General features: G+C 38.2%; 1 protein-coding gene across 6 annotated transcripts in view; it reads left to right on the top strand.

Moving 5' to 3' along the window:
• Zfyve16 (zinc finger FYVE-type containing 16) overlaps window positions 1–23,200 on the top strand; it is a 54,005-nt gene that overhangs the window by 25,037 nt on the left and 5,768 nt on the right. For all 6 annotated transcript variants that reach the window (XM_052743577.1, XM_052743579.1, XM_052743578.1 and 3 more), the window contains 10 exons: window positions 12–134; window positions 1,163–1,318; window positions 1,949–2,173; window positions 5,758–5,840; window positions 7,914–8,018; window positions 8,337–8,484; window positions 14,979–15,059; window positions 19,880–20,042; window positions 20,981–21,086; window positions 21,903–22,070. In XM_052743577.1, the coding sequence (XP_052599537.1) occupies window positions 12–134; window positions 1,163–1,318; window positions 1,949–2,173; window positions 5,758–5,840; window positions 7,914–8,018; window positions 8,337–8,484; window positions 14,979–15,059; window positions 19,880–20,042; window positions 20,981–21,086; window positions 21,903–22,070 (1,358 nt within the window). The remainder of the gene's footprint in view (window positions 1–11; window positions 135–1,162; window positions 1,319–1,948; window positions 2,174–5,757; window positions 5,841–7,913; window positions 8,019–8,336; window positions 8,485–14,978; window positions 15,060–19,879; window positions 20,043–20,980; window positions 21,087–21,902; window positions 22,071–23,200) is intronic.

Here is a 23,200-nt window from a genome sequence, read left to right on the forward strand (position 1 = left end):
CTGTCATTTAGTGCCTGTAATACATGAACACCCATCTCATGAGCAGATCATTTTGCTTCTTGAAGGTGAAGGATTTCCTCCTGCCACATTTGTTCTAAATGCTAACCTACTTGTGAATGTCAAGTTAGTATTTTGTAAGTAGAGATTCATTTTTCTGATTGTTTTGAAGTAAAGATATATAAAGTAATTATATCTTCATGTTACATTTTGATTGACAATAGTGAAAAATAAACAGGATTGATTTGTTTTCAGCCAAATGTGACTATATACAATTCTAAATACAACAATGATTGGCCTCAGACTTGAGGTTCTCCTGTCTTTACCTCTGGAGTGCTGGGATCACAGGCGTGCTCAGCTCAGTTGAGGTGTTTTTGTTTTGTTCATTTGCCTTCTCCCTCTCTCCCTCTCCATTCTCCCCTACCTGCCCCTCTCCCTCTCTCCCTCTCCATCCTCCCTTACCTCCCCTTCTCTCCCTCTCTCCCATGGTTATTCAACCTAGGGCATCATGTGTGGGAGCTAAGCATTCTGCTGCTCTGTGGCCTCCCCAGCCCAGCTGAAGTGCATTTTGATGCTTACTGTAAAACTGCCTGTTAGCTGTCATCCTTTTAGATGAATTGAACTGTGGTAAATGGAATCATGATTTGGTAGCAATGAAGACTTTTTCCTCTTTTCTTTTTCTTTTCTTTCTTTTTGACAAAGAGACTCAATGCATATCCTTGGCTGGCCTGGAACTCACTCTATAGATCAGGCAGGCCTCAGACTTGTGGCAGTCTGCCTTCCTCTGTTTCTCAAATGCTGGGCTACCACATCGAAGGCATTTTTAAAGTCAATGATGTGACCTGATTAAAGTAAATTAAGGAAATAAATCATCCTCAATAATAAATAATCTTTACTACTCAATAAAGCATCAATCTGTTTTTCCCTCTCTGAAGCAAATGCAATTCTTTCAAGCATGTTAGTGCATCTTTTACATTAGAGTTTCTTATTGTTATTACTTGACGCCTACAATAATCTTTGGGCTTTTCTTACATGAATCCTAAACGCTTAAAGTTTTTATCATGAGAATTTAAAAAATTTGATAAATTGTGGTTTACTCAAGAACAATGTTTAGTTTTTAAATAAAAAAATTGACATTTATAGTTGTATACCATTATTCCTCAAGATGCCTCAGATAAATACTGGTACTTCTCAACCAATGGATTGCATGGCTTGGGACAGGCAGAAATTATTATCCTGTTGCTATGTTTGCCAAATGAGGATACAGTTCCTAAGGACATCTTTAAACTGTTCATCACCATATACAAGGATGCTTTAAAAGGTATACTATTTTATTTTGAACTGCTGAGACTAGGGATGGATAAAGTAGTTAAAGGCATTTATATTTCAGCTATGCTAACTGTACTAAAGATTTATTTTGTGAAGAAATTGATGGTTTCTACAAAGAGCTTAATCACCATTAATTTCCTTAAATCTAGAATTTTATGTGATTAAAGTCTCCACATAGACATGTAGAAATACTTTTGCCTCCTTGATTTTTTTAATGTATCTATATACTTATCATCTGCACTAGATGTGGGGGATGATTTTTCTTATTGCCATGCACAAAGGAGAAAAACAATTAAGACTAGAAGCATTTTCAAATTTTTGTTACGGTCCCCAACCCAATCTCCAGGAGTGGCTTGGCTCTGTGCACAGTGTGCACCAGATTCTTCTCTCCCCCTCCTCCTTTTTAATGTGTTTGTGGTGCCATGTGTGGAACCTAGGGCCAGAGAGCTGTACCCCAGTCCAAATAGAAGCTTCTTTACGAGTAGAAATACAAAAACAAAACAAAATGAAAGTATGTTGCGTTACTTAAGAAAATTTATATTGGGACATTCAGACTCAGAATGCTTTATCAAGATAATAATATAGCAACTTAAAATATTTTTATTAATAATATTATTTCCAGGAAAGTACATAGAAAACTTGGACAATCTGACCTTTACTGAGAGTTTTCTCAATAGCAAGGATCACGGAGGGTTCCTGTTTATTACACCTACCTTTCAGAAACTTGACGATCTCCCAGTACCAAGGAGTCCTTTTCTCTGTGGCATTCTCATCCAGAAACTCGAGATTCCTTGGGCAAAGGTTTTTCCTATGCGCTTAATGTTGAGATTGGGAGCAGAATACAAAGGTAAGTTTGAGAATAATAGATGTCATATCTGAAGATATACAGACGATGAAGCAATAAATTCAGGGAAATTATTTAAGTAATTTTTTTTTTTCTCGAGATAAGGTTTCTCTGTGTAGCTTTGGTGCCTTTCCTGGAACTCACTCTGTAGCCCAGGCTGGCCTCAAACTCACAGAGATCCACCTGCCTCTACCTCCCTCATGCTGGGATTAAAGGTGTGCACCACCACTGCCCAGCTCTTAGTAATTTTTACTAGATTAGTAGAACTGCTTTTGATTTGGTGGATTTTTAATTTCCAAGACAACCTGGTTGTATCAAGCTAGTGTGACAAAGTTGATGTATCATGAACTTTCAGGATGCTCATAAATTGTATAATTTACCTTAAAATTAAAATTTAAAATTTTTTTGAGACGAGGTCTCATGTAGTGGAGGCCTCTTTCAGCCCTTAGACTTACTTGAAGCTGATAATGACCTTGAACTCCTGCTCCTCCTGCTCACTCCTCAAGTGCAGAAACTACAGGCATGCACCACCATGCTTGGTTTTACTTTTCTGTTTCAAAAGAAAACAATGTTCTTTACATTATTACTTTTGTTAAAGTTTTCTTAAAACAATGTATTATTGAGTTCTGATTTAGCTGCGTATTGGACAAATGTGTGTTTGTATCGGGCCCATGTCCCCTCCCCTGCTCCTGTCCTCTTGCTGGTGTAGTTAGGGGTTGATGACTTTTAGAGACCGTGGGTTAGAGATGGTGGTTGCCATTTCCCTAAGTTTTACCTTCTTCACTTGATTTTTATATTCCTAATGTTAGCTAATTATTCAAAAGTGCTATAGAATGTATCACCTAGATACATGCTTGTGTGTGTATTTTGTGTATATGTATTTTGTGTGTATGCCTGCTTTTGACACAGCTGAAGATTCTAACACTATTGTAATAGTCAGACTTTTGTGTGTGTGTGTGTGTGTGTGTGTGTGTGTGTGTGTGTGTGTTTGTAATTTCAAAATTGTTTCTAATGTTAAACTTTAAACATTCCTCTGCACCTTTATTCCTGGCTTTTTAAAGAAGTAATTTTTGTTAATCTGCAGCATATTGTATTTAACTATGATGTATGTGATTTAAATAATTTAGTAGGTATTATATTGGAGACAGTTTAGTGTTGGGAAAAATAAAAGTTATTTCTGTTTTGTGAAGGCCCACGAAGGTTTCCTAGTGAGATCTGAGCTTGCTTTACCCAGCAGGACTGCTTTAGAGGACTGCTTGACCATGTGCATGATTACTAGGTGGTTGGAAGGGTCTACACTTGGCTGAGCTAGAGGGAGGTCTTTTGCTCCTCCTCTGGACATTACTATAAATAGTCCTTTAGAAGAGACAGGAGGGCTGGTGGGTAAGGGTCCAGGCCCTCCTGAGGCCCTCCTGAGGCCCTCCTGAGGCCCTCCTGAGGCCCTCCTGAGGCCCTCCTGAGGCCCTCCTGAGGCCCTCCTGAGGCAGTCCTGTGTTTTTCTCTTTCCCCTCTATCCTTTATCTAGATATTTCTCATTTTACCCTCCACAAGAGTGCCCTGGGGGAAATGGGGGAGCTGCTCTCCCACACTATATCAAAATAGGCAGTTCTGAAAGATAATTCATTTTAATCCTCTGACAAACTATTAAATTCTGACTTTGATCATAGGCATTCCTTATTATTTAAGATTTAAGCCGGGCGGTGGTGGCGCACGCCTTTAATCCCAGCACTCGGGAGGCAGAGGCCGGCGGATCTCTGTGAGTTCGAGGCCAGCCTGGGCTACCAAGTGAGTTCCAGGAAAGGCGCAAAGCTACACAGAGAAACCCTGTCTCGAAAAACCAAAAAAAAAAAAAAAAAAAAAGATTTAAACATTTGATTCTATTTTGAAAAAAGTTAACTTTAATCTCAGATTTTGTGTGTAATTCTAAGAATTGACAGCATTTTACTCTCAGCCACTGTTTAATTCATCCATCCCAATGTTTTGTTGCTGATAATAACATTTGAATGCTGTCTTTATTGAAGATTATGGCAATATACTAGTTGACCTTGACCACCAGTCATTATGGGTTATATGATCTGTAGGTTTGGCCAGTAGTTTGACCAGTAGCACCTAAAAATAAGACTGGTTTTCTTACAATGATGTTTAGAAGATTATGTAGTAACATGAAGACTTTCTCAAAAGGTCACAGCATTGAAACTGCAAAGCTGTGTAATAGTGATGGGAAGAGTCATCAATGGAGGTTAACTAGCCTCAACAGTGTTCTGTATTTGTTATATTCTACTAGACTTTAGATAGACTGACACTGAAGTTAATGGTACTCATGCCTGTTTAGATATGACTCAGATTTTTCAACGGAATATAGATGTGGTAAATTTAATAACAAAAGTTAAAGTCCCAAGATTAAAGATGAAGATAGCTTTCTCAGATCAGCAACTACCTGTTCAAACATCATTAATGATAAGACTGTAACACTGATAGCATGCCATTCTAAGCCGTAGCCTGTTCAGTGTCTTAAATAAAATTACCTCTAACCATTTACAGGGATGTGCCTCACTCATGAAAAGATGAGGTAAAAACCCAGCATTTCTACCAATCACATCCTTTATAGTTTTCATGTCTTTTAACACTTTTAACATGTGTTTTTTCCAGTCTAGACCTTCCAAATAACTGAGGAGTTCTTTTTTAAAATTACAAAATGTATTTGTACTGGCAAGAATGTGCTGCTCCGACTCAAGGTTATAAAATAGGTAGTGCCAGATGTGCATTGTTCCTTAGAAGTTGAGGGAAGAGTGTTTGTATAGTGGAGATCAGAAAGATTCGATGCTTATTTCAAAAACAGAGCACTTAATGTCAAAAGTGCATCAGGTTTTTGTCATAGAAAAAGTCTACCCCTTTTTCCAGCTTCAGGGTCCTTCTGTGTTGGTAGCAAGGCATCTTCTCTTTAGTTCTGTATTTATGGTGCACCCTAATGAGAGAGTAGACATTCGACAAGGCTCTTGTCTAAGGACTATAAAAATATATCACCATTTTTGAATTACCACAATTTAATATTGACTGTAAATATCTTTAAAGTCTCTAATTTGGAGAACTAGGGTTATAGTTCAGTGGTATAGTTCTGACCTAGTGTGTCCAAAGCTCTGGATTCAGTCCCCAACACCACAGAAGGAAACATCAGAATGCCAAATTTTTTCTATTTCTCTTTAAATTAGAAAAATTTTATATGAGTCAAAGCAGGTATTGTAATTTTTCTCCATTGGAAATTTTATGAAAACAAAATAAAACATTCAATGCTTTGGAATCAGAAAAGTCTAGTTTCAAATATTTTTCCACAGTTAAGTGAACTAGTTGATCTTTGTCTCAGTTTTCTTATCTGTATGTAAGTGTAGATAGCTTTGTTGTAGATTTAAATAAGGCAGTCCGTGAAAGGTTACCAGTTAGTATAGCACCTAGCAGAGGCATGGGTATCTTTATTTTTCTCTGATTACTGACTGAGTGGTGTTTATGTGTACTGTTTGTTTGAAATTAAAAATAAACTTAGGACTTTCTGTTACTGTTGATAGTAAGCAATTATTCGTTTTTATGTGCAGCATATCCTGCTCCTGTAACAAGTGTCAGAGGCAGAAAACCTCTTTTTGGAGAAATAGGACACACTATTATGAACTTACTTGTTGTAAGTAACTGAACTATTGTGTTGTTTGAAATCCTGTTTCTTTAAACTTTTATTTAGTATGTTTCACCTCATTTTATTGTCCATTTTAATTTGGAGTATTTGATGTTTGAAGACTCATTTATAGTAAATCCTAAACCACTTAACATAAGTGAGCTCTGCTTCATTTTAGAATACAGTGTCTCCTGATTTATGTGTCCTGATTCTGACTGCCCTTTGCTTAGCTCTGCTGTTGTTCTTATGGACTGGGGTAATGGGAGACTTCTTCACAAACCTCGGAAATTGACAAAGCCTTAGTCAAAGTGTTAGTAATGGAAACCAGCTTGGTGATTTTGAACAAATTATGACCTTGGTGTCTTCATTTATAGTAGGAAAGCCAGATAGCGTGATATCTGAGGCTCCTTTCTATCTATAACTTTGTCATTTTGTATTTACTTGTTAGTATATGAAAATATTTAGTAAAATATTTCAATTTCCCATCTACAGCTAGCTTGAAGGCTCTCAGCTTCTGTTACATTTTCAAAATACAGTAGACAATCCTTGTAAAGAGAATGGTTTACTGTTGCTGTGACTTCAGAAGATTTAGTCCAGGGTCACTTGACTCTGTTGTTTTAAGCATGTGGCAGCATCATGAGGGAGTACTTGGTGGAGGAAGCCATTCATCTTATAGTGCCTGGGAAGCAAAGGAAGAAACTGGAAGGGGCTTAAATCCTACCACTCTCTACAAAGGCATGCCTCTAACATCCTACTGTTCTCTACAAAGGCATGCCTCTAATATCCTACTGTTCTCTACAAAGGCATGCCTCTAACATCCTACTGTTCTCTACAAAGGCATGCCTCTAACATCCTACTGTTCTCTACAAAGGCATGCCTCTAACATCCTACTGTTCTCTACAAAGGCATGCCTCTAACATCCTACTGTTCTCTACAAAGGCATGCCTCTAACATCCTACTGTTCTCTACAAAGGCATGCCTCTAACATCCTACTGTTCTCTACAAAGGCATGCCTCTAACATCCTACTGTTCTCTACAAAGCATGCCTCTAGAATCCTACTGTTCTCTACAAAGGCATGCCTCTAGAATCCTACTGTTCTCTACAAAGGCATGCCTCTAACATCCTACTGTTCTCTACAAAGGCATGCCTCTAGAATCCTACTGTTCTCTACAAAGGCATGCCTCTAGAATCCTACTGTTCTCTACAAAGCATGCCTCTAAAATCCTACTGTTCTCTACAAAGGCATGCCTCTAACATCCTACTGTTCTCTACAAAGGCATGCCTCTAACATCCTACTGTTCTCTACAAAGGCATGCCTCTAACATCCTACTGTTCTCTACAAAGGCATGCCTCTAGAATCCTACTGTTCTCTACAAAGGCATGCCTCTAACATCCTACTGTTCTCTACAAAGGCATGCCTCTAGAATCCTACTGTTCTCTACAAAGGCATGCCTCTAGAATCCTACTGTTCTCTACAAAGCATGCCTCTAGAATCCTACTGTTCTCTACAAAGGCATGCCTCTAACATCCTACTGTTCTCTACAAAGGCATGCCTCTAACATCCTACTGTTCTCTACAAAGGCATGCCTCTAGAATCCTACTGTTCTCTACAAAGGCATGCCTCTAACATCCTACTGTTCTCTACAAAGGCATGCCTCTAACATCCTACTGTTCTCTACAAAGGCGTGCCTCTAGAATCCTAGAATCCTAGATCATCCTCCCCTCCCAGTAGCACCATGAGCTGTGAACAAGCCTTTAACATATGAGCCTTTGGGCACACTTAGGAAAATAACTTTGCTGTTTGGGGAGAGTTGTAAAAGGAAAGAGCGTCTCCAAATACCATAGACTTCTTTCTGACAATATTCTTTGTTACTTTTGGGTAGTAGTTGGAAGGATTAGTTTATGGGTTTTTTTTTTCTTTTCTTTTTTCTTTTATATGGGTGTTTTGTTTTTCTAGTTTGGGCTGTTTCTGGATAGGATTTTGATAGGACTGTGTCAGAAGGCTTACACTCCAGGTACTGATGGAAATGTTTCATGGATGGGTAAATAAATGTTGATGGAACTGTGATCATTTTATGTAGGATCTTCGGAATTACCAGTATACGTTGCATAACATCGATCAGCTGTTGATTCATATGGAAATGGGAAAAAGCTGTATAAAAATACCTCGGAAAAAGTACAGTGATGTAAGTGTACTTGCTCTATCCAGATCTAAAGACAGTTGAACAGAGGAGTTCCTGAGCCTGGATTTTGTTGTTGTTGTTTTGAATGAAGATATATATTTTATAATGACAACATGTTTTAAATTTTTAGAATTGGTTTGTTAATAGAGAATTTGTTTGATCCATTTTTTCAACCTTTTTCTTTATTATCTATTAATTGAGATTTTATTTTCCTCATTTTTTTTGTCACATTACCGATGAATTTGATCAATAATACAACTTCTAGACTAGACATAAAAGTTGAAAATGTATTTTAACAAATGTGGTGGTTTTTTTCCTCAGGTAATGAAGGTAATAAACTCTTCTAATGAGCATGTCATCAGCATTGGAGCTAGTTTTAGTACAGAAGCAGATTCTCATCTGGTATGTGTACAAAGTGATGGAGTTTATCAAACTCAGGCCAATAGTGCCACTGGCCAGCCAAGAAAAGGTAATTTATGAAGCCCCACTTAAGAGATCCCTCCAAAAAGAAATCGATACCTTAACCTATTTCCTGAATTAATGAAGGAGTAGTATGTTTAACATTGCAGCTTTATAAATAATAATTGAAAAAATGGCTTCTCTTTTGTGTTTTGATTTCTGGCTGCATTAGAGGTAAAGATTTGGAAGTCTGTTCTTTAGTAGGTCCCATGGTGTGAGGTCTTCTTTTCCACAGTTTCTCATTTGTTCAGTCTCGGCTCAGCTCCTGTTATTTGGGAGGACACAAGGTAGACGGGGGTGAGACATGATCCTCAGCTCTGGCTGCTGCCATTCCCAGACTTGCAGTGAAAGGCTGACACACTGAAAGTTAGTGGTTCATAAGATTAACACATTGTCACAGGACAGCATTCAAATAGCCTGATGCTCTCACTGCTCATAATTTTTTTCTTCCAGTTGTAAAGATAATGTTCTGAAAAACAGTGAAAAAGTAGGGGCTGGAGGGATGGCTCAGCAGTTAAGAATGTGCAGTGCTCTTGCAGAGGACTGAGTTGGGTTCTCAGCGCCCACATGCTCACAACCACCTGTAACTACAACTCCAGGGGATCTGATGCCCTCTTTTGGCCTCTGTGGGCAACTACGTTCATGTGTATTTATGCCCCCTCCCCATATACCTAATTAAATATAAAAATAAACCTTTTAGGTCTGGAGAGAGACCTCATCAGTTAAGAGCATGTACTGCTCTTGCAGAGGACCCAGTTTGGTTCCCAGTACCCAAGTCAGGCACTTATAACTGCCTGTAACTCCAGCTTCAGGGTATCTGATGCCCTCTTCTGGACTCTTGAGGGTACCTGTATCACACATACAACATACACACACACACACACACAGCACAAAATAAGGCCATTGTTGACATTTTACTGTATTTTTTGTTTTGTTTTCTTTTTTTTTTTTTTTTTTTTTTTTTGCTTTTTGGAGACAGGGGTTTTTTTTTTTGTTTTTTTGTTTTTTGGTTTTTTTTTTGGTTTTTTCGAGACAGGGTTTCTCTGTGTAGCTTTGCGCCTTTCCTGGAACTCGCTTTGGAGACCAGGCTGGCCTCGAACTCACAGAGATCCGCCTGGCTCTGCCTCCCGAGTGCTGGGATTAAAGGCGTGCGCCACCACCGCCCGGCGAGACAGGGTTTTTTTATGTAGTCCTAGAACTTGCTCAGTAGACCAGGCTGGCCTCAAACTCAGAGATCCGCCTGCCTCTGCCTCCCAAGTGCTGGGTTTAAAAGTGTGCACCACCACCACCCAGCTATTTTTTTTTGTTTCTTAATACATGGGTTGAATAGATAGTTTTATACTTTTCTACTTTGCTTTTTTATTTACCATTAACTGACATTTTTGTCATTAAAATATAAGAACTGTGTATGTATGTGCGTGCGTGCGTGCGCGTGTGCGTGTGCGTGTGCGTGTGCGTGTGTGTGTGTGTGTGTGTGTGTGTATGGAAGTCAGAGATTGATATAGATGTTTTCAACTCTCGTTACCTTAGTTTTCTAGCTAGGGTCTCACTGAGCCTGAGCTTCCAGTTCACTTAGATTTCCTTGTAGTAGTAGTTTCTCATCAGCCTACACCCTCCCTTCCATCTTGAACCTCCTGTTTCCTCTCCATGTGTCCTGGCATCCCTTGTGTGCCTAGATTCCTCCTCCTCTTCCTTTCTCTCCCTGCAAATCCTGCCTTTACATCCTGCCTAGCAAATTGTCCGTTCAGCTTTTTATTACACTAGTCACAGCAATACACAGTGTACAAATATCCCACAACATTTCCTCCTTTTGGTCTAAATAAAAAGGAAAGGTTTTAACTCTTAACATAGTAAAACAGTAAGAACATGAATTATCACTATGTTCAGTCATTTACATTTGGCAAATTTGGAGAAAGTACTTTATTATCTATTCTATCTTAGTGAGTCCAAAGTTTTATACCTAAACCATTTTCTATTATAACTTGTATTTTCATCCTAAAAAACATCTTTTTAGACCTTAAAACATCTTCTTAGATAAACAACTTAACTTTTTATGTTTCTTAACCTTACAAACTTCACATCACTTATGCATGTTTCTTTTTTGAATTTAGTATCAAGGAAAACTGTAACTATAACTATCTAGTCTTAACCCCATTGAAGACCCAAGAAGGATATAATATTACCTGATTGATCAGGAAGAGCAGAGCAAGCAACTTCTAAAACTACAGAAATAACAGAGACAGCTGGCTGCCTAGACAGTCACCCAAGTTTCCTCTGTAATGTTGGGGCAACCATCCTTGGCCTACAGGCCTAGAATATATGATAGACTTTTATGTGAAGCAGGAATTTTGAAGGACTGTCCTACTTTGTCTTGGCAAAGTTTGGTACTTGCTTTCTTTTGTATTCTGATTGTCCAGTTTGGACAACATACTGTCAGCAGTTGAGGCAAGGGTAGTTTCTTACCCAGTGGCTAACTTTGCCATAATGAAAGCAAACTCCATATGGAGGTTCTTTGATGTTCATCATCCTTTTTGAAGTAGATTGGTACTGCCAGGAGCAGATGTGTCTGTCTAACTGTCTTGAAAGCCTTATGTTATTAAAACATTTTAAATGCCATATTCTGTAGGTCTTTGAAGTATTTGAAGACCATCTATTTAAAATATATCTCTGTTTGACCTTGAAAACATAACTAACATGACTACAAGTTTGATTGTTACATATGACTAACTACTAACCTGCATTTCTTAATTATCTTAACAGTTTGTAATAATAGCCTTTAAGGACTAGAACTTTACGTTATATTTTTTAATGAGCTATATAGGTGCAATACCTTAAACAGGAGTAGAAACATATATTATAACAAAAATAACCTTAAATTTGTATCAGTATGCAAAAATCCATACCAATGTAAAATATTTAAGACTAGTAGTTGCTTTTTTAGTTTAAAAGTAGATTTAGCAGGTAGATCTCTGTGAGTTTGAGGCCAGCCTGGGCTACAGAGTGAATTCCAGGGAAGGCTCCAAAGCTACACAGAGAAAACCTTCTCAAAAAAAAAAAAAAAAAAAAAGGTAGATTCAATAATCTACCCTTATATCCTATCATTCTTATATCCCTCTTTTTCTTTTCACAATGAGATCTCTGAATCTAACCTCTTTTACTTAGTTTTTTTTCCTGCCCATGACCAGTAACAACTTGAAACCAGCCCCCCTAAACGATGACAAACATCCATAACCCACTGAATGTCTAAAAACCACTCACCCCACCTCTTGGGAATGTGGGCTTCATGTTCTCCAGACTGCGTCTTGTTGTTTGGGGGTGACAACATCTTTAGGGGACCCTAAGAAAATTGGGATAATTGTCATGTCCTGGGAGAGCTAGCCATATTATTTTTTGTTTAGTCTTTATGTGATGGGAAAGTGTAGAGCTCATCTGAAGTCTTGGCTGGAGTAGTCTGTGAGGCTGGACCATCTCAGCTAGCAGCTTTGAAATTGTTCTGAATGCAGAATTTTGAAGAAACTGCAAGAGAGGCTGGATCACTTGGGCTAGTTTATTGGTGTCGCTTTTTTTCTGAAAACACACAAACTTTTAAAGGTACATATATCTACATTAACACAAGTATGGACTATACAGTGTACACAAGTCAGTTGAAGGTGATGTTTTGGTTTTATATTTGAGCAGGTAAAAGGCGTCTGTCAACTTTATAAGTCCATCTGGACTGCATAATCAAACTGTAATGTAAATATCCATGCCGTATAAAAGGATGGCATGTAATAAGTCATGAGGACTCTGTAGCCAACAAGATTTATCCTATCTCATCTAGTCTCAGAGCTGTTCCCATGCAGATGGATCAGCATACGTGTTACCTGTCTTGTAGTCTTTTCTGTCTTTCTCCCTCATGTCCATAGCCAAGATCCTCAGGAGGTCTCCCATGGGCAAATCTGATCTCTATTAACTTTGAAGGAATCCATAGATTTTCATTTCCTCTAGAAATAAAAGCACAACCTCTCCCCCAACATAACACATTTTTTAATTTCCATTCTGAAGCCAAGACATCTCTAAAGTATATGGCCTGATTTAATTTAGCAGTCACTTTCATAATCCAGTGTCTCTCAGCAGATGCCATTCTATTGTTTATTAGCATTTAAAATTTTTAAAATTAACAAAGCACCATAAAAGCCAAATTCCCTATATTATAATATTTTCATCTTTTTTATATTACTTTACTCTCTTTAAAGACTTTACTATTTTTTTTTTGGTTTTTTTTGTTTTGTTTTTTTTTTGTTTTTGTTTTTCGAGACAGGGTTTCTCTGTGTAGCTTTGTGCCTTTCCTGGAATTCGCTTTGGAGACCAGGCTGGCCTCGAACTCACAGAGATCCGCCTGGCTCTGCCTCCCGAATGCTGGGATTAAAGGTGTGCGCCACCACTGCCCGGCTGACTTTACTATTTTTAAACTATTATTTTATGACTGTCTGTACCCATCTTTTTTCATCAGCACCTAAGCACCTTATAAAGTATATTGTACCTTTTTAGATTTTTTTTAATCTGGACTTGGCTTTCTCCACTTCTGCAGCCATTCTCTGAGCCAAGCCTTAGAGGACCAGTCTGTCTGCAGCATGGCTCCCTTACTTAGATCACACTGACTGATGGTTCAAGCCTACAGGCAGCTCTATAAGCCTTGAGCATAGGCCTGCCTAAGAGACTGTGGGACTAGGAAGTCACGTCCAGTACTTTTCTTAGCTTTCTCAGGCCCTATGTTTGAGTATTCAAGCCTCATGTTGGTCACCATATATAGTATAAATTTCTTATACCTCCTGTTTCCTCTCCATGTCTCCTGGTGTCTCTTGTATGCATAGATTCCTCCTCTTCTCTCTGGAAATCCCGCCTATACCTCCTGCCTAGCTGTTGGCCAGTCAGTTTTTTATTGCACCAATCACAGCAATGCACTTTCACACAGTGTACAAATGTTCCACACTTACTGACTAGCAAGCCCCCAGGATTCTCCTTTCTCCACCTCCAGAGTGCTGGGATTACAGTTTTGGCCACCACATTCCATCTTTTACCTGAAGACTGGGAACCTGAACTCAGGTTCCCCTTCCTGTATAGCAAGGACTTCAGTGGCTAAACCATCTTCATGGCCCTAAAATTAGGGAGTTTTAAGTATTTATGTGTTAATAGGGACATATATATGTGGTAAGATTCATACTGTTTGTATTTATATTGTGGTAGAAAAGGTATTCTCTTAACCATTTAGTCATCCTCTTACAGAGCAACAAACCAGTTTACTTTCTTTTTTTTTTTTTTTTTTTTTTTTTTTTTTGGTTTTTCGAGACAGGGTTTCTCTGTGTAGCTTTGCGCCTTTCCTGGAACTCACTTGGTAGCCCAGGCTGGCCTCGAACTCACAGAGATCCGCCTGGCTCTGCCTCCCGAGTGCTGGGATTAAAGGCGTGCGCCACCACCGCCTGGCCCAGTTTACTTTCTTATATATCTCTCCAGTGACTTGTGTATGTATAATGTATATATATTCAAGCAAGTTCATACACTCAAGCTTACACTCAAGACATGTCTTTCTCCCACTTTTTCAGATAACTTGTAACACGTTTCATTGTGCACCTTGCTTTGTTGTTTTTAACCCTTTTTGGAGATTATTCTGTTAGTAAAGAACTTCGATGTCTCTGTAACCTCCTATTTGTAATTGTCTATCATTTAATTGTCTCTACTGTCGTTAGTGACCATCATCCCTCAGTTACTTATAAAAATGCTGTTAGGAATAACCTGTATGCATACTTTTTTTGTTTCTAGAGGTGAAATTAGTGTCCAAGGTTATATTTGTTTTTTCCTTTCTCTACTTTTTATTTGTATGTGGTGTTGATGTTTATATGTATGCATGTTGTTGCATGTCTTTAGGTGCACATGTATAAGTGTGCATGTGGAGACCAGAGTTTGATTTTGGGATCATCTTCCATTGCTCTTCCACTGTATTTACTGAGGCAGGGTCTCTCAGTAGAACCCAGAGCTTGTTGATACGGCTAGTCTTGCTAGCCAGCTGGTCTGAGGAGTCCATCTCTTCATGCCTTCAAAAGCTGGAATTCAGACAGGCTACCACACTCACCCAGGATTTACATGGGTTCTAGAGATCTTAACACTGGTCCTGATGCTTGTATAGGAAAGCACTTTTAATCGTTCTCCCCAGCCCCTAAGTTACATTCATTTCTAACTTTAATTGTCAGGTGACAACTCCACAGAGACTTACACATTTTGTGTTCACCTGCAGTAAATCTGATTCATGACACCCTCATTAACAAAAGTGCCAACATTTTAAATAATACACTAGTTTATCACTAGATATAAACTATTTTATACAATATTTTAATCTTTTTATTGTATTTCTAATGTATTGTAAGCATAAAATTTATTGAATACTTAAAATGTACAAGCTTGCCATTTTGAGTAATAAATATAGCATAAGATGAACAGATTAAAATATAACTTATTATTCATTATCAGTGACAGGAGCGAGTTTCGTGGTATTCAACGGTGCTCTGAAAACATCTTCAGGATTTCTTGCCAAGTCCAGCATAGTTGAAGGTAAGACCTTCATCTTTGATTGTTTTAATGTAAAGTTATTTTTCCTTTACCATTGAGAAATATATTTGTCAGGTATGGTGGCACCTAAGAGACAGAGGTGGGTGGATTTCTATGAGTTAGAGGCCATCCTGGACTACATAGTGAGACCTTGCCTCAAAAACCAAATAAACCAAAACTAGCCAACCAACCAAAGAATATATTTGATGCTTACAAAAGAACATGTAAGTTGTTAAGAACAATCAGTACCACAGACCTCTGAAATAATCTCCTAGCCAAGAACTAGAGCATGACAGCATTGGGTCCATGTAGGCTTCCTCCTCCTCCTCTCCTCAAGAGCTAGCTCCTAGACTGACTGCTGTGCGGATTATTTTCTTACCTGAGTATATTTACAGAATACATTACTTAGTTATGCCTACTAAGAATGAGTTACACACACACACACACACACACACACACACACACACACACACACACACATATATACATATATATATATATATATATATATATGCACATTGTTTATGTTTCTGGTTTATGCATATTCTGCAGCTGTAATGTGTTCAACTTCAGTGCTATTAAATATTTTGTAAATATGTGATAATTTGTTCATCTGACCATGAACGTCTAGATTGTTTCTTGTTTCTATCATTATAAACAGTAGTGCTAATATATATCTAAGATTGGAATTCCTGAGTCAGTTAGATTGGCAAATGTTCAGTTTCCCAGAGTATTTTCAAATTGTTTTGCAAAGTGATTGTACCAATCCTTATTACTATGCGACTGTTGAGTTTCTCAGTGGTGTACGTATTCTCCAGACATGGTATTATTAGTCTACTTAACTTGTTAATCTTTTAGAAGTTTCTGAATATGGTCATTATTATAAGCATATTTCTTATTTATTAGCAAGTAGAGTGTCTTATTTCATACTTATAGAACACATGTTATTTGTGAGATGCTCATTTACAACTGTTGCCTATTTTCTATTGGTTGTTTTTTTTTAACTTTTTTGTAGTTTGTATGTGGTAGTTTGTAGATTCCCCCTCCTTCATGTTTAACAGATAATAATTGTTCATATTTGTGTAGAGGATATTTTGATAATTTGGATCATATATAGAATGGATAGTGGTCAAATCAGGGTAATTACCATTTTCATCTGTTTAAACTGTTGTTATTTCTTTGTGTTGATAGACTTCAGATTCCTCTGCAAGTTCTTTATAAAGTGTAAATTTTGAATTTTAGTTGCTTTTCTGAAGGTGCAGCATTCATGATATGTAGCTGTATTGTGGTAACCATCATCCAGTATAGCTAGAGTTTTCCTGCCTGGCCCACAGTCAGGACAAATCTCTCTCACCTGCCAGTCCCACAGCCACTCAGACCCAACCAAGTAAACACAGAGACTTATATTGGTTACAAACTGTATGGCCGTGGCAGGCTTCTTGCTAACTGTTCTTACAGCTTAAATGAATCCATTTCTATAAATCTATACCTTGCCACGTGGCTTGTGGCTTACCGGTACTTTACATCTTCCTTGTCCTGACAGCGGCTGGCAGTGTCTCTCCCACCCAGCTTCCTGTTCTCTCCATTCTCCTCTCTGTTCGTCCCGCCTATACTTCCTGCCTGGCCACTGACCAATCAGTGATTTATTCATTGACCAATCAGCAACACATTTGACATACAGACCATCCCACAGCAATCCAGTCTCTTCCTGTCCCATTTCTACCTCCCTAACTTGCAGGAGCCACCGTCTTATACTGTATGAAAGTAGCTCTTTTATTATAGTGTCTGTACATACATAGTATCTATGTATGGCTGAAACAAAGTGAAGTTTGCTTTCTGTGGTGTGCCCTTAGTCTGCTGTCCAGCCTCCAGTTCCATCCCTGTTGCTGTAAATGACAGGATTTTATTTGGCTGAATTATTAATATAATAATTAATTATTAATATTAAGTATGTCTTTATACCATGGTTTTTATTCATTCCTTTGATAAGTATTGATAAATACTTTGGTTGATTTAATATTGTGGCTGTTAAGAATAAGAGGATATGGAAGTATCTTTTTTTCCCCTCTGTTTTTATTGTTTCTTTTGGTGGGGAACATCAGAGGGTATTCAGATATAGAGTCTTGCTATTTTAGTCTAGCTTGGGCTTACTATGTAGCTCTGACTGAGCTCAAATTCTCAACCTTCCTGCCTGTGCCTCCTGAGTGCTAGGGTTAGACCTTAGCCATCATGCCTAGCTTATCTCTGATGAATTATTTAATTTCATTTGAGGCACCTCCACTAGGTGAATAGTTGGATCATAAGGTGTTGTAATTTGGCTTGTTGAGGAGCTCCTGTACTGTTTTCCATAATGACTGTACTAATGCTTACAGTCCTGTAGGCAGTGTGTAAGGCTCTCCCTTTCTCTGGTTAGGAATGTGGCTCAGGACTAGAGCACTGGCTTGCCGTGTGCTGAAGCCCTGGCTAGTTCCTGGGACCACAAAATAAATGAGTAAGTGAATGACTAAATAGAATAAATACGTAAGTAAATGGACAAGTTCCCACTTCTCTACTTCCTTAATATCATTTATTTTACTATATAGTGAAGATTTATTTATTTTTATTTTATATGTATTAGTGTTTTGCTTGTATGCATGTCTGTCCACCACAGGCACACAGTGTCCATGGAGGTCAGGAGAGGGTATAGGATACTCTGGAGCTGGAGTTACAGGGGTTTGTGAACAGCCATGTGGGTGCTGCGATTTGAAACTGGGTCCTCTGGAAGAGCACTCAGTGCTCTAACTGTCTCTCTGGTCCCAAGAGCATTTGTTTTATTTTATTTTTTTTATTATAACCATTCTGACTGGAATGAGAAAACATGGTGGTTTTGATTTGCATTTATTTCACTATGATGCTTAATATTTTTTCCCAACTATTTCTTGAACATGTAAAACTTCTTGGAAGAAATGTCTTCAGATCGTTGTGAATTTACTAGCCGTATTTTGATTTTGTGAGACAAGGCCTCTATAGTCCAGGCTAGCCTCAAAGTTATTACCCCCACATCTGCCTCCAGAGTTGTGGGACTAAGTGCCCCCTAACCAGGACCTGGATTGGTTGTTGCTCCTAGTCAGAAAACATTTGATTTACCAATGTTTTCTCCTGATCTTCATTTTCAGTCTGCATTCTTCTTTCCTTTGTTGTACAGGAGAGGTTTCATTTGATGTACATTTTGTTATTTATGCTTTGGGTTCATCTTTTTACATTTATTTTCTTTTTCTGCCCCTTGAGTACTAGGATTACGGGCATGACCCCCACACCCAGCTGTGCTTTCATTTCTTATAAGAAATACAAAGAGAGAGAGAGAAAAATCTATCTATGCGTAAGGTTTAAATAATTTCCCCTGTGTTTATTCCAGCGTAAGGTTTAAATAATTTCCCCTGTGTTTATTCCAGTAGATTCATATTTTCAGGGCTTGCATTTGGCCTTTGGTTCATTTTGAGGAGATTTTGTACTTGGCGAGAGTCAGGGCGTAGTGTTCAGTCTCCTTGTGCTGAGTAGATCATCATTCGATAGCACCAGTTATTGCAACTTTTTCTACAGTAACTGTTTTGGCACCTTTGTTGAAAATTAAGTGGCTTAAATGGCTGGATGGATTTACTTTTAGGTTTTCTATTCTGCTCTGTTGGGTGGGGTGTGTGTGTGTGTGTGTGTGTGTGTGTGTGTGTGTGTCTGTGTGTTGGTTAATGTTCATATTGAGTGATTTTTTTTTTTAAGCTCTTCTGTGTCTTTTGTGCTTTCCTGAGAGTTTTAGGGTTGGGAATTTGTTTCCCTTTGAGATGAAGGCCCTTGATATTTAGATGGAAATTATTTTGAGTATGCAATTGTTCTGGATAGCATCAATGTTTTGACCATATCAGTCCTTCTAATTTGTGAACATGGCCGTGTCTCCATTTCCTGTGTCTTTATGTCTTTCATTGACGTTTTGTCGTTACCACTGTAGAAGTCATCTGGTTTCTCCATTAAATTTATTCCTTTTTGTTGTTATGAGAGATTGCTGTCTTGATTTCTTTGTAAGCATGCTTGTGTGTGTGTATGTAACATATAGATATACATATATATGTATATACATATGTGTGCTCCTTATTTTGTATCTTGATTTTGTATTCCGTTTTTCCTGATTTTTGCCAGACTCATACAAACTGTAAACAGGAACAGTTTGACTCCCTCTTCCCTGTGTGATGCCCCTTCTCGTTCCCCCCGACATAGTGTCTGGGTGACTACAGTGGTGTGTAGAGTAGTGAGAGGGGGCATCCTTGTTTTTCCTTCATCTTAAAGGAAACGGACTCCACTTTTCTCCTTTCATTGTGATGCTACCATGGGTTTGCCCTATATTGCCTTTTTTGTTATAAGGCATGTTCCTTCTAAACCTAATTTATTGAGGTTTTTTTTTTGTTTTCATGAACGGATGTTGAATTTTATCCAGTGTTTTCTACTGCAAGATGATTGATGGATGGTTTTTGTCCTTTAGTTGATGTAATATTTATTGATTTGCATATGTCAAGTCATCTTTGTATCCTAGAATAAACCCTACTTAACCATGATGCATGATGTTTTTGTTGTGCTGTAGTAAGAAGCATAACTTACTGTCTTGGCATAACCTCAAACATAATTCTTAACTGTATGAAATAATTTTATTTTCCTAGTGAAAAACAAACATTTAAATGATTAACAGAGGATATTTAAAACTTGTATCTTGCACCAAACATATTTTAATAGTAAATTCTGCTACTTGGCACATACTGAAATTTGGCAAACTCAGTATGAAGTATGACTTTGATTTCTAGATGGCTTAATGGTACAAATAACTCCAGAGACCATGGACGGCTTACGGCTGGCTTTACGAGAGCAAAAGGACTTTAAGATTCCTTGTGGGAAAGTGGATGCCGTAGACCTGAGAGAATATGTGGACATCTGTTGGGTAGATTCAGAAGAAAAGAAGAATAAAGGGTAGGAGTTTCTTGTTCTAAAATGTAATTGATTTGATGGGGAGTGGGGTGGTAAAAACATCCTTTTAATACCATGAAATATTTTTTAATGAATACAGAATTAGGCATTAATTTAAATGTTTCTATTCCAACTATTTTTCTCAAACATGTAAGTAACCAGATTTATAAGTTTTCTTGGGCAGGAAGCTATAATGAATAGTCAGTCACATTGGGGAGGGGCTGATATTAAAACATCAGTTAGGTAGTTTTCTGCCAGGGCTAAGAAAAGGCAGAATGCCTTTCCTGATATATGGTACACATTTTTGCCAAGTTAATAAGGGTTTCCTTTTGATTATTGACTTCTGTGAATTCCCTGTTAGTGTAAGCTAGACTTGATGTCTGTGTTAGAGGCCTTCTCGGTTACCACTGCTAGTCAATCTTCTCGGTTGTCCACACTCTCTTATTTCTGGAGATGGGTAAGGGGTCTAGGACAAAGAAGAAGGAAAGGATTCCAAAATAGTCTTGCCATGTACCCCAGGCTGGACTTGAACTCAGTATGTAGTGTAGGATGGTCTTAAACTTGAAATCTTCCTGCTTGGGCCTCCTGAGTGCTAGGGCTAAAACCTGAGGTGCTGGGGATCAGTCTCAGAGCTGTCTGTCAAATGAGTTACATCCCAACCCCAGAAAATAGTGTTTAATTTGTGAGATACTTTTCTGTTAAGAAATTAAAGTATTTTAGACCTGGGTCTGAATTGGACATATTAAAAAGGAGATATAATTACTAAATACAAATAATTGCACACTCAAGGAATCATGATAAGTGATTATTTATATACAATTGAGATATTTTTTGCAGCTTTAAATGTAAAACTTTGATTTTCTCATCTCATTTTCCAAATTCAATAATTTCATAGAAAGCACTGTGATATTAATTGTATTGTATTCTACTTTATTATGCAGCGTTATCAGTTCAGTAGACGGAATATCATTAGAAGGATTTCCAAGTGAGAAAATAAAACTGGAAGCAGATTTTGAAACTGAAGAGAAGACTCTGAGATGCACGGAGGTATGGAGAAAGGTCTCTTTCCTTCACATGCTATGTTTGGATAGTCTGGGTGTGAGAGTGTGCCCGGGTATGTGTGTGCGTGTGTGTGTATGTGTTTTACTTGGAAATACTGCATACTCAGTCTGTGAATATTTAGATACAGTTTATTATACATTCCACTCTCCACACTGAAACAGATTCCCATCCAGAATCTCTCACACCCAGATTTGAATTTGCATAGACTTATTTTAAGCCCCCATCTTGGTAGTACTTCCTGACAGCTAATAGTTACACTTTATACTGTTATTTGCTAGATTATTTTTGTTACAATAAAAGATTTTATTGACAGCCGCTTATAATTTGCACTCGTGTGAAAACCATTTTTGCACATTCAGCGTTTTATAAGATCAGAGACTGAAGCTCCAGAAGCACAGCCTCCTCCCAGCCTGGCGGTCCACGTCCTCAGGGCACCCTCGGTGACCTCATTTGTGCAGAGTGAACAGACTGTAGAGGATACAACAAGTACAGATCATAGTGTCTCTGTCTGATCTGATTCCATACGGATGTTCTTATAGTGTGGGCTCTGAACTGCCTTAACAAGGATTGCATTGATACAAGTCAACTTCGGGCAAAATAGCTGAGCCGTTCCCATAATCTGTAATCTTTGCTTTTAAATTTTTATTTATCATACAGATTCAGGCTGTAGACATAGAATGCTCTCAACCAGTGATTTCAAAGCTCTAAAGTTGGGATTTTATTAAAGTTGAATTGAAAGCAATAATTGTTGCCTTCTTAATCATAATCATGATTTCTTTTCTAATTTAACTGATTTTTCAGGTGTTCTACTTCCTAAAGGACCAAGACATGTCTGTCTTAGCAACTAGTTACCAGTTTGCGAAAGAAATAGCTACGGCTTGTAGTGCCGCGCTGTGCCCTCACCTGAGAACGCTGAAGAGTAACAGAATGAACAGAATTGGACTCAGAGTTTCCATCGACACTGATATGGTAAGGCGTATTTTGTGATGCATCTTTGGAATTTCTATTTATGTAAACATGTTTCTGTGTGGGGCATGTGTGCCATGGTGCAGATGTGAAAGAGTCAGTTCTCTCCTTCTGTCGGTGAGTTCTGGGGTGATGCTCAGACTTCAGGCCTCTAACTGGCTGCTCCTGAAATTGATACAATTTATATTAACGTGTCAAGATTTTTATTTAACCTATTGAGAAAAGGGGGTCTCCTGGGTTTTTTTGTTTTTTGTTGGTGGTAGGGGTGTGTGTGTGTGTGTGTGTGTGTTGTTGGTAATGGAACCCAAGGTCTTACTGCTAGACATGTATTCTACCACTGAGCTACCCTCTCATCCCTGAGCCAGAAATTGCACACACTTCACATGTATTACCTCTGTTAATCTCCAACTGAAGTCCGACTTCTTTGGAAAAGGTCCGAGAGTGGCTATTTTGGGCATTGTAGGCTGTAGGGTTTTTCCCACAATTCACTTCTTATTGTGGGAAGTGTCTACTGTGACTGAGTGAGTGTGGCTGTGATCCAGTGGATTTTGTTTCACTCAGCATGGTAGCCTGCTGACCAGTGTGCTGGGCTGTAATTGTCCTGTGTGATAGGCTTTGGAATTTGTTCTAATTAGATGTACATGACTCAAAATTTAAAAAATCTAAAAGTACACACATGCACGCATACACCATTTCATTAAATGTTTCCAAGGAGTAGCAGTCAAGCTGTATAATATGGAATTGGTGGGCCTTGGAGACATCAAGTCTAGACTACAAAGTAAATGCTTCCCAGCAGAGCTAGGCTATAGCTCTGGAAAGATCTCCTTTTACCCTTAACTCCAAAACACTACTTCATCTCCAGACTCTCCTTAATTACTGCTCCCTCATCAGGCAGTTAGTACTATATACTTTTTGTGATTGTATGCATGTACAAGCAAGTGTGTATGTGTGTGTAATAAAACCTTTATCACTCCTCTTCGGATGTTTTATTTGCCATGCTTTTTTAATATATCAGAGATGATATATTAGTACCTATTCTTTTGAAGATTTGTTTGTGATTGCTCTATCTGCATATATGCCTTTATGCCAGAAGAGGGCATCAGATCCCACTAGAGATGGCTGTGAGCCACCAT

The sequence above is a fragment of the Peromyscus californicus genome, unplaced genomic scaffold (assembly GCF_007827085.1).
Source record: "Peromyscus californicus insignis strain IS unplaced genomic scaffold, ASM782708v3 Scaffold_18__1_contigs__length_77618521, whole genome shotgun sequence".
Classification (NCBI taxonomy): Eukaryota; Metazoa; Chordata; class Mammalia; order Rodentia; family Cricetidae; genus Peromyscus; species Peromyscus californicus.